This window comes from Lynx canadensis, chromosome B1 (genome assembly GCF_007474595.2).
Source record: "Lynx canadensis isolate LIC74 chromosome B1, mLynCan4.pri.v2, whole genome shotgun sequence".
In the NCBI taxonomy this organism is placed as follows: Eukaryota; Metazoa; Chordata; class Mammalia; order Carnivora; family Felidae; genus Lynx; species Lynx canadensis.
In genome coordinates this window covers 69303203-69317809 of record NC_044306.2, presented here as the reverse complement: position 1 = coordinate 69317809, position 14607 = coordinate 69303203, and the positions used below count along the sequence as shown (strand labels likewise).

Genomic DNA, 14607 nt, shown 5'->3' with positions numbered 1-14607 from the left:
GATGGAAGGATTAATCTAAGTGAAGGGAAACGACATCTATTATAACCTAAGAGAATGAACAAAGAGTAGATACAAATACAGATTACATTAGAAGTTGTTGCCAAGGAAATAGGGAAGTTCCCACCTAATTGCTTCTATCTTTCTATGATGTTTGGTGTGTTAGAGTATCTGCTTCAGATAAGGGGGGGAGGAGGTAGAGTTGAAGATTTTAGGACAACAGAGGTTTAAAGAAAATTATTGCAGATAAATCTTTGCACACTTCTGTTTATTTCTATTTTCTAACTTAAAGTATAGGTACATTTTTGAGGCTCTCAGAAGATACTGCCATATGGGAGAGTTAATTTTTTAAAAGGCTGACCATAAAACCTAGTTTGCCTGCATTGTCCCAGCATAATTAATACTGCCCCTTGTTACTCTCACAAGTATCCAGTTGATAAATTATATGGTCATCCTATTTATAGGTTAGGCTTGATACGAGCTATATTGAAAAATTAGTTTATTAGATACTTCTAAAATATTATAGTTTGAAAACATTACTTTAATGAGGAGAAACTAACTAAATTGTTCACCTGGGGCACCTGGATGCCTCAGTCAGTTAAGCATCCAACCTCGGCTTAGGCTCAGGTCATGATCTCTCAGTTCATGTATTCAAGCCCCACGTTGGTCTCTCTGCTGACAGCTCAGAGCCTGGAGCCTGCTTCCAATTCTGTGTCTCCCTCTCTCTCTGCCCCAACCCCACTTGTGCTGTGTCTCTCTCTGTCTCTCAAAAATAAACAAACGTTAAGAAGAAAATTTTAATTGTTCGTCTAGGAAATAGTATAGTGTGTTTCAGTACATGCACAACTAATGGCTGAACAACATAGACCTAACTATTAATTGAATGCGGTATTGATATGGTCAGAATGTGAACACAGATTTCCAAATATAAGACATCATATGGAATCATACAATTTTAGATCAAAAAGTTACCTTAATCATCTCATGCCAGTCAGAGTGGCTAAAATGAACAAATCAGGAGACTATAGATGCTGGAGAGGATGTAGAGAAATGGGAACCCTCTTGCACTGTTGGTGGGAATGCAAACTGGTGCAGCCACTCTGGAAAACAGTGTGGAGGTTCCTCAAAAAATTAAAAATAGATCTACCCTATGACCCAGCAATAGCACTGCTAGGAATTTACCCAAGGGATACAGGAGTGCTGATGCATAGGGGCACTTGTACCCCAATGTTTATAGCAGCACTCTCAACAATAGCCAAATTATGGAAAGAGCCTAAATGTCCATCAACTGATGAATGGATAAAGAAATTGTGGTTTATATACACAATGGAATACTACTTGGCAATGAGAAAGAATGAAATCTGGCCTTTTGTAGCAATGTGGATGGAACTGGAGAGTATTATGCTAAGTGAAATAAGTCCTACAGAGAAAGACAGATACCATATGTTTTCACTCTTACGTGGATCCTGAGAAACTTAACAGAAGACCATGGGGGAGGGGAAGGGGGAAAAAAAAAGTTAGGGAGGGAGCCAAACCATAAGAGACTCTTAAAAACTGAGAATAAACTGAGGGTTGATGGGGGGGGGGGAAGGGGGCAGAAAAGTGGGTGATGGGCATTGAGGAGGGTACCTGTTGGGATGAGCACTGCGTGTTGTATGGAAACAAATTTGACAATAAATTTCATGTTAAAAAAATAAATAAATAAAAATCATCATCTAGTGACCCTTTCGTTTTTTGGATGAGGACACTGAAATCTAGAAAGGTTAAGTGATTTGTTTAAGGTTTTAGGGCTAATTAATAGAAAATTTAACAAAAACCAGATCTGATTCCCAATCTTAGAAATTTTTTCTCTTAAAAAATGTTTTTGCAGCCTATTCCTGAGGAAAGCTAATTGAAAAAGAAATAATAATGTTCATAATTTTCATGCAGCATATCAGTGCTTTCATGCCTTAAAAATTAAGAAAAATTATCTACCTCTGTGTGGTACAAGATGGTCTTCAACTTCTGTTGTACCTCGAATTACTACCCACTATACTATTTATCCCCGGGATAAAGACAAGCGATGGGAAGGTAAGTAATAATTTCTGTAGAAGAGTCGAGGCTTTTCTAGATACTTTGTATCGTTTTGTGGAGAGAAATATTTTTCATGATAGTATAAAATCATCTAATAATATTTCATAGCTTTACCAACACTATCACTTACTGATATTGAGATAAGCAAATATCTGCTAAGTTTATAGTAGTAAATCCCAAAGCCGAAAGTTGGCTTCTAGAAGCTAAAGTAAGATCTACACTGGAAAAGAACCTAACAGAACGTCCAATTAATACAGTAATATACTTAGTATAATTTTCATGCAAAGCAGAGGGGCAATTTCTATAAGTAATGCTTAGTACAGTATAGTATTTGTAACCCAGTATGTGATTTTTATCAGATCATGTTCATCACAGAATTTTCATGTATTTTTTTAAACATTTTTTCCTTCCAGGAGTGAACATGGAGAGGTTTGCGGAAGAAGCAGATGTAGTTATCGTTGGCGCAGGCCCCGCAGGACTCTCTGCAGCAGTCCGTCTAAAGCAGCTGGCTACTAAACATGAAAAGGACATCCGTGTGTGTCTCGTAGAGAAAGCTGCTCAAATAGGAGCTCATACTCTCTCAGGGGCCTGCCTGGATCCACGTGCTTTTGAAGAATTATTCCCAGACTGGAAGGAGAAGGGAGTATGAAAAATTGGTTTTTATACAAAGCATAATCTTTATTCTATTTCCAAATTATAGAATATGGAAAACCCTTTTCACATAATTCTACCTCTTAGAGGATTATTATAGATAGGTATTTTTTTAACTTAAAAAGAATGAAAAAAATTGAGTCCTATCAGATTTTGAGGGTATTTCCTAACTTGTTCCATAGGTGTTTATATCATTGTTCTTATTAAAGCTTTCTGTCAATTTCCTGGAACAGTGCAATATGTAAAGCCAAAGAGGATAGTCTAACCAAATGGTCTAAAGAAAGAAATTAATATGGCCTCTCATAACCTAAGCAGAAAAGGCACTGGTATGATACATAGAGAACTGTGTTAGTTTTACTGCTTTCATAATTTGTAGGACCTTGGTTAAAATCTTACACTTTACATGTCTTAGTTTTTTCTTCTATAAGATGGGTTATGTTATATCTGCCAACATTAGAATATTCACTACCTGTGAATATACTTTGTAAATGTCAAAAATTATATGATTTCTGTATTATTTCTGTATGGAGTAAATTGAATTCCAAAAATTTCATCTATGTTTTTCTTTCTAAAACACCAAGCTCAGGGCACTGGGGTGACTCACTCAGTCAGTTAAGTGTCTGACTTGGGCTCAGGATGGTGAGTTCAAGCCCCACATCGGCCTGCTATCTGCGCAAAGCCCACTTTGGATCCTCTGTTTCCGTCACTGTCTGCCCGTCCCTCGCTCTCGCACACTCTCCTGATCTCTCTCTCAAAAATAAATAAACACTAAAGAAAAGACTTTAAAATAAAAGACCAAGCTCCTTTAAACTAGAAATACTTTAGTTATACCTAATTAACTTCCTTTTTACAATATTGTATCAAAAATAGATCTCATTGAATTGCTATAGTATGAATTGCTATATTAGAAAAAGATTTTCTAAGCCCAACTGAGCAGATACAGTCCATTATATACATGTTAATTGTCTGTATCCAAAGGAAAAATAAAACTTCTCTTCTGTTTTCATCAAGCAGGAAGTTACAACTTGGAGCAAGCACCTAGGCTAACCTCCCACAGAGAGAGGGAGACAGGAAGCCATGTCCAAGATGTCTCCAAGCCCCCCCCAACAAAGACATTTCTGGGATGTAAAACTGGCTTATGTAGGTTCTAAAAAGATTCCTAAACATCTCAAAGAGACAAAGAGGATTTATAGTTCCAAGTTTTCTAAAGGAAATGATGAAAGAAAAGTGAGGAAAGTAGTTCACTTTCCCTTTGACAGTTTTTTTTTATTATTTCTATTTATCATTACAAATATGAACTAAAAATTTCCTTCTTTTTCCTTCTTTTGTTTTCAGGCTCCACTTAACACTCCCGTAACAGAAGACAGATTTGGAATTTTAACGGAGAAATACAGAATTCCAGTGCCAATTCTTCCAGGTAAGGTATGATAAATATTTGTAGTATCTTAGAATTCCATACATGGAAGGAACTACATTTCATCTGGTGAAATCCCTTCCTCTTACAGATGAGAAAACTGAGGCCCAGAGATTTGAAGGACTTACCCAAAGTTACATAGCTAACTTGTAGTAAAACAAGAATAGAACCTGGTTCTTTGTCTTTTAGTCTAGAACAATTGAGATAGCCTTGTAAGCCACTCAGAATTTTAATTTAATGTTGTAATGTTGTTTTTAATTTAGTGATTAGAATTTTTGCCAAAATTGTAGAAAATAAATGAAATTATGACCATTAGGTAGTGTGTATATTTACACAGAAATTATACATTGATTGGAATTTTTTAAATGTTTTATTTATTTTTTGGAAGAGAGAGCACAAGTGGGGAAGGGGCAGAGAGAGGGGGGGACAGAGGACCCGAAGCAGGCTCTGTGCTGACAGAAGCAAGCCCAGTATGGGGCTCAAACTCACGAACTGTGAGATCATGACCTGAGCCGAAGTTGGCCACTCAACTAACTGAGCCACCCAGGCACCCCTATATTGATTAGAATTTTTAAGTTAAGTATTTGTGTATTTTATTTAGATATTTTATTGATAAAATGTCAGACTGATAAGCATATATTTGTAGGTCTTCCAATGAATAATCATGGCAATTACATTGTCCGCTTGGGACATTTAGTAAGCTGGATGGGAGAACAAGCAGAAGCCCTTGGTGTTGAAGTATACCCTGGCTATGCTGCTGCTGAGGTTTGTACAGCTTTATTTTGGTTTTAATATTTATAAGAATCTCTTTTCTTTTGAATATAAACCAAGGATAGTACAAATGTAAAGAAATAGATATTTTAGAAAAGCCATGGAATTTCAGAATTGTAAGATTAGAAGGAATCGTGAAAAGATCTAATCCAAAGAGTACTTGAATTCCTTATTTTGTACCTTCATCAAGTGATTGTCTAATTTACAAATGAACACCATCAGGAGTGAAATAATCTCTATCTGATGTTTGGATTGTTGATAATACTCTCTTATATTGAATAGAAATACATCTTCTGTTTCACACCATGTAGAACAACAACAGATTTGTTGTTGTCCTCTTCCAAGGACAGTTTTCCAATTATAATTATGCCCTCCTCTCTTCTTCCTCACTTTCACTCTGGTGTTTTTTCTTTCCTAGGTTAAATATTCTCAGTTCTTTCAACCATAATGTTACATAGTTTGAGTTCCTTCAGTGTTCCTCAGTGCCCTGAGATTCTTCCCTTTTTATCCCCTTTATAAAGCGGCACCCCAAATGAAAAAACTGCTTCAAGAGAAGAGCTATTGCCTTCTTCATTCTGGAATCTGTTCTGTTTCTCTCAAAATAACTCTTTTGGCAAACATACCATACTATTGATTCGCGCTGAGTGTTATTGGGGAAATGATTAAAAATAAAATCCCTTACTGGGGCTCCTGTGTAGCTCAGTTGGTTAAGCCTCTGACTCTTGATTTCTGCTCCAGTCATGATCTCAAAGTTCGTGAGCTCGAGCCCCACGTCAGGCTCTGCGATCACAGTACAGAGCCTGCCTGGGATTCTCTCTCTCCCCCTCTCTCTGCTCCTTCCCTGCTCACACTCTCTATCTCTCAAAATAAATAAAAATAGATAGATAGATAGATAGATAGATAGATAAAATAAAATCTCCTACAAACCCAGAAAAATCTGTATAAGTTATAAAAAAAAGTTTTATTATTTAATGAGCATTAAACCAAGACTGCAATGCGTGCACAGGCAGTCTGCTAGGGAGATTGCCAAAACAGAAAGAAATATCATTCTCTCACATAGCCACACAGATACAATCCATTACATATAGTTTAAGTGTCTTTATCCAGAGGAAAAATAAAATTTCTTGTATTTTTTTGACAAGCAGGAAGTTAACAATTTTTTTTTTTTCAACGTTTATTTATTTTTGGGACAGAGAGAGACAGAGCATGAACGGGGGAGGGGCAGAGAGAGAGGGAGACACAGAATCGGAAGCAGGCTCCAGGCTCTGAGCCATCAGCCCAGAGCCCGACGCGGGGCTCGAACTCACGGACCGCGAGATCGTGACCTGGCTGAAGTCAGACGCTTAACCGACTGCGCCACCCAGGTGCCCCGACAAGCAGGAAGTTATAACTTAGAACCAAGCACCTAGCTTGGTTCTGTTCCCACAGAGACAGGGAAATAGGACACCATTCTCCATGGTGTTACATTTCAAATATGTCTCCATATTTGGAGAAACACATTTCTGAGATGCAGATCTGGCAGGAGTCTTAAATAAGACTTTTAAAAACATTCCTATATCTCAGAGAGACATAGAAAGAGTTTACAGCTAAGTTTTCTAGAGGAAAGAATTGGAAGAATCGGCAGGAGGGGGAGGGGAGTTCTTTTGTTTTCGGCCTCAGGGAAAATTGAAAAAAAAATTTTTTTAAGTTTTTTTATTCAGAGAGAGAAAACGAGCTGGGGAGGGGCAGAGAGAGAAGGGGACAGAGGATCCAAAGCCAGCTCTGTGCTGACAGCAGAGAGCCCGATGCAGGGCTTGAATTCACGAGCGAAGCTGTGAGATCATGACCTGAGCCAAAGTCAGACTTAACTGACTGAGCCACCCAAGTGTCCCTCAAAAATTTTTTAGATTTGTTTTTACCCTTACAATATGTAAGTCAAATAAAACATGTAAGTCCCTGTATTATACTTGGTGCTATACTAATTTTTGTTTTCCCAGCTCATATATATGCATTTGGGTTTTTAGACCCAAATGTGGGGTTTTGCATTTTCCTGATTAAAATATTCTTGACTGGGATCAGTGTAAAAGTCACACTTTGTAGAATCTATGATTTTTACTTTTTGTGAACAGACACACACATATACACATAGTCTCTTACGCTTTTCTTCTTTTCCTCAGTCCATTAAAGATCATCATCAATAGATTAATGATCTGTTTGTTGGGTTTCTTTGTACTCTGAGTCAGACTTCAGTTCTAGTTCAAAGCCACATTCTACAGTTGATTCATTTTTAGGGTAAGAAATAAAATATTTATATGTTTTTCTTTTCATATCCATTGCCACTAATCCTTGTTTCATCTTTTCACACCTGTGCTTTCTGTGTGATTCTAGTGTACGTTTTGTACTTCCTTTCTCAAGAGCATTTTTCTTCATAGGGGAATCGGAAGCCAAGTAAGGGTTACAGAGGATTGATTGCTATTTCTCATCCTCAGAATTACCCTTTTGACCAGTTTTTGCCAATCCTTCTTGCTCCAGAAATAAACTTTGATCACCTTTGGGCTGTCTTGAGCCTCTTTCTGTTTTGTTTTGTGGTTTCATTTTCTTTGGTGTTTTGTTTTGTTTTGTTTTTTTGGTGGGGGGAGGGAGTCTTAGCTCATTTGGAACAGAGGCTTTCCTGACACTATTGTCTTCCCACCCACACTGATGGTCTTCATTTGTTACAGGCCCTGATTTCAGGTTCTGTATACGTGTTTTTGATATCTGATCTCTTCAGAGAGCTTTTTGTTTATTGTTACTGGTTTCTTTAGTGACCTCTGTAGTAGCTTACCACTTTTCTTCAAAAAGTTGTGGCATTTCTTTCATTTCCAACTCTTAGAGCTGTGTTCTTTTATATGCTAGAAGGGAGTATCTTTAAAACATGTGTCTTTTTTTTTTTGCCTAAATGTTTTAAAGCCTATATTTCTGTAATCTAGAGAACATGCTCACTTTCTTAAAAATCTAAGACTGTTTATTGTTTCTTTTCAAGGTGGTTGTGAATCCTAGGTGATAACAAAATATGTTTTCATTTTAGGTCCTTTTTCATGAAGATAGTAGTGTAAAGGGGATTGCCACTAATGATGTAGGGATACAAAAGGATGGTGCCCCAAAGGTAAACATCTTAACAGTTATGAGCTTAACAAACTGACAAACAAAAAAAAGAGAATCAACTTAAATGCAATAATTTAGTTTTGTTACAGAGTGTATGCTAATAGTGTGTGTTAGAATATGATTAATGTGGAATTTTTCTCTTGTTAAAAAATACAGAAGCATTTTTGAACTAAAAAATGACTTAGACAAGTCGATATAATGTGTTTAAGAATACTTTTTTAAAGAGAAAAACATGACTCATACAAATATAAAACAAACATGTGACAGATTTTATTTTACTCATTAATAAATGACAGACTCAGTGAGCAGTTCAAGGAGAATTCAAAAAACATACCCATGTGTAGGTCATCAGTAAACTGCATTGCCACTTCCACAATTTTCATTTCTATGGACAAGAGTAATTTGTATTACTATCAGTCATGTTGATAGAGTCTTTGACATGATTTTAATATCTTTTGGTAAATATTAAACTGATTGCTTTCCTTTCATTCAGATATAATCCTGGTTGGTTTTCAGGTTTTCAACTTTTATTTTTGAATTTGCAAAGAAAAGCTCTAAGGGGATGGATCCATAAGATTCCCTGGAAAGGACAAGGAAAAAAAACACATTGCTTTCCTGTAACAATAGGACAAAACACAAGTTAGCATCTCAATAAATTAATTTGTCAATTCATATTTATGTGTTTATTGTCTTAATTTCTCAACTAGATCATAAGCTCCATGAGGGCAGAGATCATGGAGGGTTACTCCAGTACCTACCGTATAGTACCAGGTAATATCAGGTCCTCAATAAATATTTGTTAATTTAGAATTTATCCTTCCTTCTGCCATTCTTGAACAGAATTGGGAATCTCGTATTGAGTCTCCCTGCAGATGTTCCTGTTTCTTACTGCTTCCTGCCTAGAAATAAGCAAATGGCAAAGCTTTGGAGTCTTACCTACTTCATTGTTCTTCTAAGGGTTTGACCAGATTCATCAGAATTATATGAGGTCTGGGACTCAGTGTGTCCTATAGTAGGGCCCAAGAAGTTTTTTCTTTTTGTTTCTGGGTTTTTTTTAATGCTTATTTTTGAGAGTGCAAGGGAGGGGCAGAGAGAGAGACATAGGATTGGAAGCGGGCTCTGCACTCACAGCACCAGTATTGTAAGAATATATATATACGAGGGTGTATGTTTTATAAACATTGTTTTTGATCACAAATAAACTGGAAACAGAGTTAATGGTTATTATGCATTAGCAGAACAGGTGAATAAGCTATGGTATTTCCACATGGACTACTACTATACAGCCTTTGAAAAGAAAAATTTGAACCATACAGTGACTTGAAAAGATTTTCATGTAGTATTGAGAAAAGATACAGAACAGTTTGTATTATATGATCTCATTTTTTGTAGAATAAATCAAGAATCGAAAAAATTTAAGTGTGTATGTATCTCAGAATATACGTATGTTTATGTATTTGGGTAAAACTGTACATTACTAGATTGTTAATATGGTTTATGGATGAAGTATAATAAAAGGAAGCAGGCAAGAACAAAATAAAAAGGTACTGAGTGAGAGTACTTATAGGATGTGTATGCAAGTGTAATATACATGTATGCATTATTATGACACTAGTAAGTATTGCTCAAGAAAAAAAAGTTACCAGTAAGCACGTGACAGATGTTCAGAATTTCCAGTAACCAAAGAAATTAATTTATTGTTAAATTAATGAGATAATTCTTACCATTCAGACCGAAAATATTTAGCACCAAGTATATTCATGTAAGAAATGCTTTATAATAGTGAAACACACTGGAACGGTGTGATTGTCCCACTATTGAGAATTGTTTAAAAAATTAGGGGACTCTATTCAAGCATTAAAACTGAGTGCTATAGGAGGATGCCTGGGTGGCTCAGTCAGTTAACTTTATCAAGACTCTTGATTTCAGCCTAGGCCATGATCTCACAGTTTGTGGGATCGAACCCCACATCACGCTTTGTGCTGACAGCATGGAGCCTGCTTGGGATTCTTTCTCTCCCTTTCTATGCCCCTCCCCCTGCTTGCTCTCTCTCTCCATCAAAATAAATAAATAAATAAATATTTTTTAAAAATGAATGCCTTCTTTGGTGTATATTGCCTTAGACAAATCACTAACGTGAAAGCAGTTATAAAACAGTTTGTCAGTGTAAAACTACTATCTGTATGAATGTCTGCACACACACATACATGCAAACAAAATGAGTAGAGAAATATCAGAAAAGATATGCTTCATAATAGACTTTCCTGATTATTCTGTATTCCTTTATTAAGTAACTTTATTGAGTATCTACATCATGGTAGGTGTTAAGCGCAAAATATATAGAGCAAAAAAGAAGTAAAGACTTTAATTGTAGCTTTTTTTCTACTTGGAAAAAAATTTCAGTTTTATAATATACATTGAACAATAGAGGACAAGTATAATTAAAGTGAAAAACAAGTAGCTAAAGAGTATATTTGGTATGATTGTGTTAGAAGGATATAAATAGTCTCTGTATAATTTTTTATTCATGGAAATTTTCTGGGATGATTCACAAGAAAACTATTAATAGTGTTTTTTGCTTCAGATGATGAGACTGGAAAATTGAGCAGGGGGAAATGGCTTTTCACTTTTCACTTTATTTTCACTTGGAGAGAATTTTTTTAGCAGGAGCATGCTTTATTTCCTTTTTAATTCTTATGCATTCATTCAGGTACTTTGGAAGTTATAAAGAAAAATACAACAGAGACACAGGATATATTATAACATTTTAAATTAGATTCCACTTACAGCAGTACCTAGTTTTATTTCTAGGGTTATGTATTTGTACTGTTTCTTCCATACCTGAATCATGGTTCAGTTCAAAACTGACCAGACAACTGATGAATGGATGAAGAAATTGTGGTTTATATACATAATGGAATACTACTTGGCAATGAGAAAGAATGAAATATGGCCCTTTGTAGCAACGTGGATGGAACTGGAGAGTGTTACGCTGAGTGAAATAAGTCATACAGAGAAAGACAGATACCATATGTTTTCACTCTTATGTGGATCCTGAGAAACTTTACAGAAGACCATGGGGGAGGGGAAGGAAAAAAAAAAAAAAAGGTTAGAGAGGGAGGAAGCCAAAACCTAAGAGACTCTTAAAAACAGAGAACAAACTGAGGTTTCGTGGGGGGTGGGAGGGAGGGGAGGGGAGGTGATGGGTATTGAGGAGGGCACCTGTTGGGATGAGTGCTGGATGTTGTATGGAAACCAATTTGACAATAAATTTCATATTAAAAAAAAACTGACTAGAATGTGAATATTTTTTAAATTGTCAAATGTTGCAATTTAACGTTTTTGTTTTTTAGACAACATTTGAGCGAGGACTAGAACTACATGCCAAAGTTACAATTTTTGCAGAGGGTTGCCATGGACATCTAGCCAAGCAACTATATAAGAAGTTTGATTTGAGAGCCAATTGTGATCCCCAAACCTATGGAATTGGACTCAAGGAGGTATCCTGATTTGTTTTTTGTAATTTTCATTTTGAAATATGGAATTTAAACTTGTTTGTATTGTTATGTAGTTTATAACATTGATATAATTTTATAGTTGTTATATTTTTCCTTGACTTGAGATGTTCATTATGAGTAAAAAGATTTCAGATATTTTTTAAGGGGCTAGAAAGCACTGCTAATCAAATTCCATTATTATCTAAATTGTATCTACATGTAATTGTTTTATCAAATGTTGCTTGAAGGGTGCCTGGGTGGCTCATTCGGTTAAGGATCTGACTGTTTCAGCTCAGGTCATGATCTCACAGTTCATGGAATCGAGCCCTGCATCGGGCTCTCCACTGACAGCCTAGAGCCTGCTTGGGATTCTCTCTCTCTGCCCCTTCCCTGCTTGTATTCTCTCTCTCAAAATAAATAACTAAATAAACTTTTTTTAAAAAATGTTGTTTGAAATCAAAGTCTTGAACTTAAATATTTTTTTAAGTTTATTTATTTGGGGAGAGAGAGGGAGCGAATGGGGGAGGGGCAGAGAGAGAAAGAATCCCAAAGCAGGCTCCACACTGTCAGTGCAGAGCCCAGCGTGGGGCTCGGACTCATAAACTGTGAGATCATGACGTGAGCCAAAATCAAGAGTCAGATGCTCAACCAACTGACCCACCCAGGCACCCCAAAAATACTTGTAATATTAATTTTTTTCATTATAATGCCATCTGCCCTAATAAGATTTGACCTGATACCCATATGCTGTTTGTAGGGTGACCGCATCTTACAAGAATTGTTTCTTCAAAATTGCACTGTGAAGATAATTTAGTTTATGAAATATATGCTCAGCCATAGTATATTGATTTGAAACCTAAAATTTAATTAGGTTAAGTATTGTATATATTCTCAGTTTATCCGATCTCTGTTTTCCCAAACCTTGTGCTTATTAGAGTGTAAAAGATTAATTATAACCCTTTTGTTTAATTTTTTTTAGGGTAAAGCTCAGAAAGTTTCAAATTCCATATATAACTAGATTTATTGTGAGTAAAGGCTTAATTGTTTTGGTAGGTTGCAGATAGCACGTAACATTATCTGATTTTTAAATAATATTTCAGATGGAAATTGTTTAAAATTAAAACTAACCATTCTGAAAATAGATGAGCAATTTTTTTCATTTGGGGGGGTAGTGCAGGAAAGCATAAACTATATTATTGAAGAATAACATATGTAAAGCAACAGGTCTTAAGTGTACAGCTCAAGTAATTCTTGTAAGGTGAACACACCCATGTAACCACCAGCCAGATCAAGATGCAGAACATTACCAGCACCCCAGAAGTTTTCCTCATCTCTTCAGGGTGTTTCCTATAGACTTCATAACTTTTCTGACCTGTTTCCTTTAGTCCGGTTTATCACACTGCAGTTTGATATAATTTTCTTTGATATGCGAAGTACTTTTTTTTGTGTTTCTCAGTGTATTACTTTTTTTGTGTATTACAGTCTTTGACTTGAAACTTTCATAACTAAGACATAAAACTTGGCAAGTTATATATATTGTGGTGATAGAAAATATTTAATACTCTAGGACTTTTTTTTTTTAAGTTATGGATTATTGATGAAAAGAAGTGGAAACCTGGAAGAGTAGATCACACTGTTGGTTGGCCCTTGGACAGACATACTTATGGAGGCTCTTTCCTCTACCATTTAAATGAAGGTGAACCCCTGGTAGCTCTTGGTTTTGTGGTAAGTTACATGCCCAATATGGAAAATTCTGTTAGAGTCATTGGATCATCAGTGTTATGATATCTGCAGCATGTAAAATGCTTTTTACTTAAAAAAAAAAAATGCTTTTCATTTAAAGGTCCCTTTCTAACTTTGTCAGTCTGTAAAGTGCTTGTGGCTATTATTGGCATTAGTCTATAGCTTTTTAAACACTATAAATATACTTTATGTATACTTTAGGAATCATAGCTACTAAATGCCCAACACTATGCTAGATGCTTCACTGAGAATTCTAAGTTTCATAATAATCCTAAGAAGTAGGTTTGTCCTTATTTTACTGACAGGACACTGAAGTCCAAACAAGTTAAACAACTTTCTCAAATACACCCATTAAATGACAAGAGGCAGGATTCACACCTGAGTCTGTGTGACTTCAAAGCCCATTTTCCACTTAGGCATGCTGTCACTAAAAATGAAAGCAGCACTGGGTTTGGATCTATAACTTTTATTTATTTTATTTTTTCAATATATGAAATTTATTATCAAATTGGTTTCCATACAACACCCAGTGCTCATCCCAAAAGGTGCCCTCCTCAATATCCATCCCCCACTCTCCCCTCCCTTTCACCCCCCATCAACCCTCAGTTTGTTCTCAGTTTTTAAGAGTCTCTTATGCTTTGGCTCTCTCCCACTCTAACCTCTTTTGTTTTTTTTTTCCTTCCCCTCCCCCATGGGTTTCTGTTAAGTTTCTCAGGATCCACATAAGAGTGAAAACATATGGTATCTGTCTTTCTCTGTATGGCTTATTTCTTTTTTTTTTTTTTCAACGTTTTTTATTTATTTTTGGGACAGAGAGAGACAGAGCATGAACGGGGGAGGGGCAGAGAGAGAGGGAGACACAGAATCGGAAACAGGCTCCAGGCTCTGAGCCATCAGCCCAGAGCCCGACGCGGGGCTCGAACTCACGGACCGCGAGATCGTGACCTGGCTGAAGTCGGACGCGTAACCGACTGCGCCACCCAGGCGCCCCTGTATGGCTTATTTCACTTAGCAGAACACTCTCCAGTTCCATCCACGTTGTTACAAAGGGCCATATTTCATTCTTTCTCATTGCCACGTAGTATTCCATTGTGTATATAAACCACAATTTCTTTATCCATTCGTCAGTTGATGGACATTTCAGGTCTTTCCATAATTTGGCTATTGTTGAGAGTGCTGCTATAAACATTGGGGTACAAGTGCCCCTATGCATCAGTACTCCTGTATCCTTTGGGTAAATTCCTAGCAGTGCTACTGCTGGGTCATAGGGTAGGTCTATTTTTAATTTTTTGAGGAACCTCCACACTGTTTTCCAGAGTGGCTGCACCAGTTTGCATT

The 14607-nt window shown here is 36.4% G+C and overlaps 1 protein-coding gene across 1 annotated transcript in view; it reads left to right on the top strand.

Annotated features, from left to right (window-relative positions):
- Positions 1-14607, top strand: part of ETFDH (electron transfer flavoprotein dehydrogenase) — a 32291-nt gene that overhangs the window by 6965 nt on the left and 10719 nt on the right. Inside the window, exons 2-8 of the mRNA XM_030312833.1 lie at positions 1927-2067; positions 2484-2713; positions 4057-4138; positions 4782-4900; positions 7953-8030; positions 11383-11529; positions 13111-13251. Of these exons, the coding sequence (XP_030168693.1) occupies positions 1927-2067; positions 2484-2713; positions 4057-4138; positions 4782-4900; positions 7953-8030; positions 11383-11529; positions 13111-13251 (938 nt within the window). The remainder of the gene's footprint in view (positions 1-1926; positions 2068-2483; positions 2714-4056; positions 4139-4781; positions 4901-7952; positions 8031-11382; positions 11530-13110; positions 13252-14607) is intronic.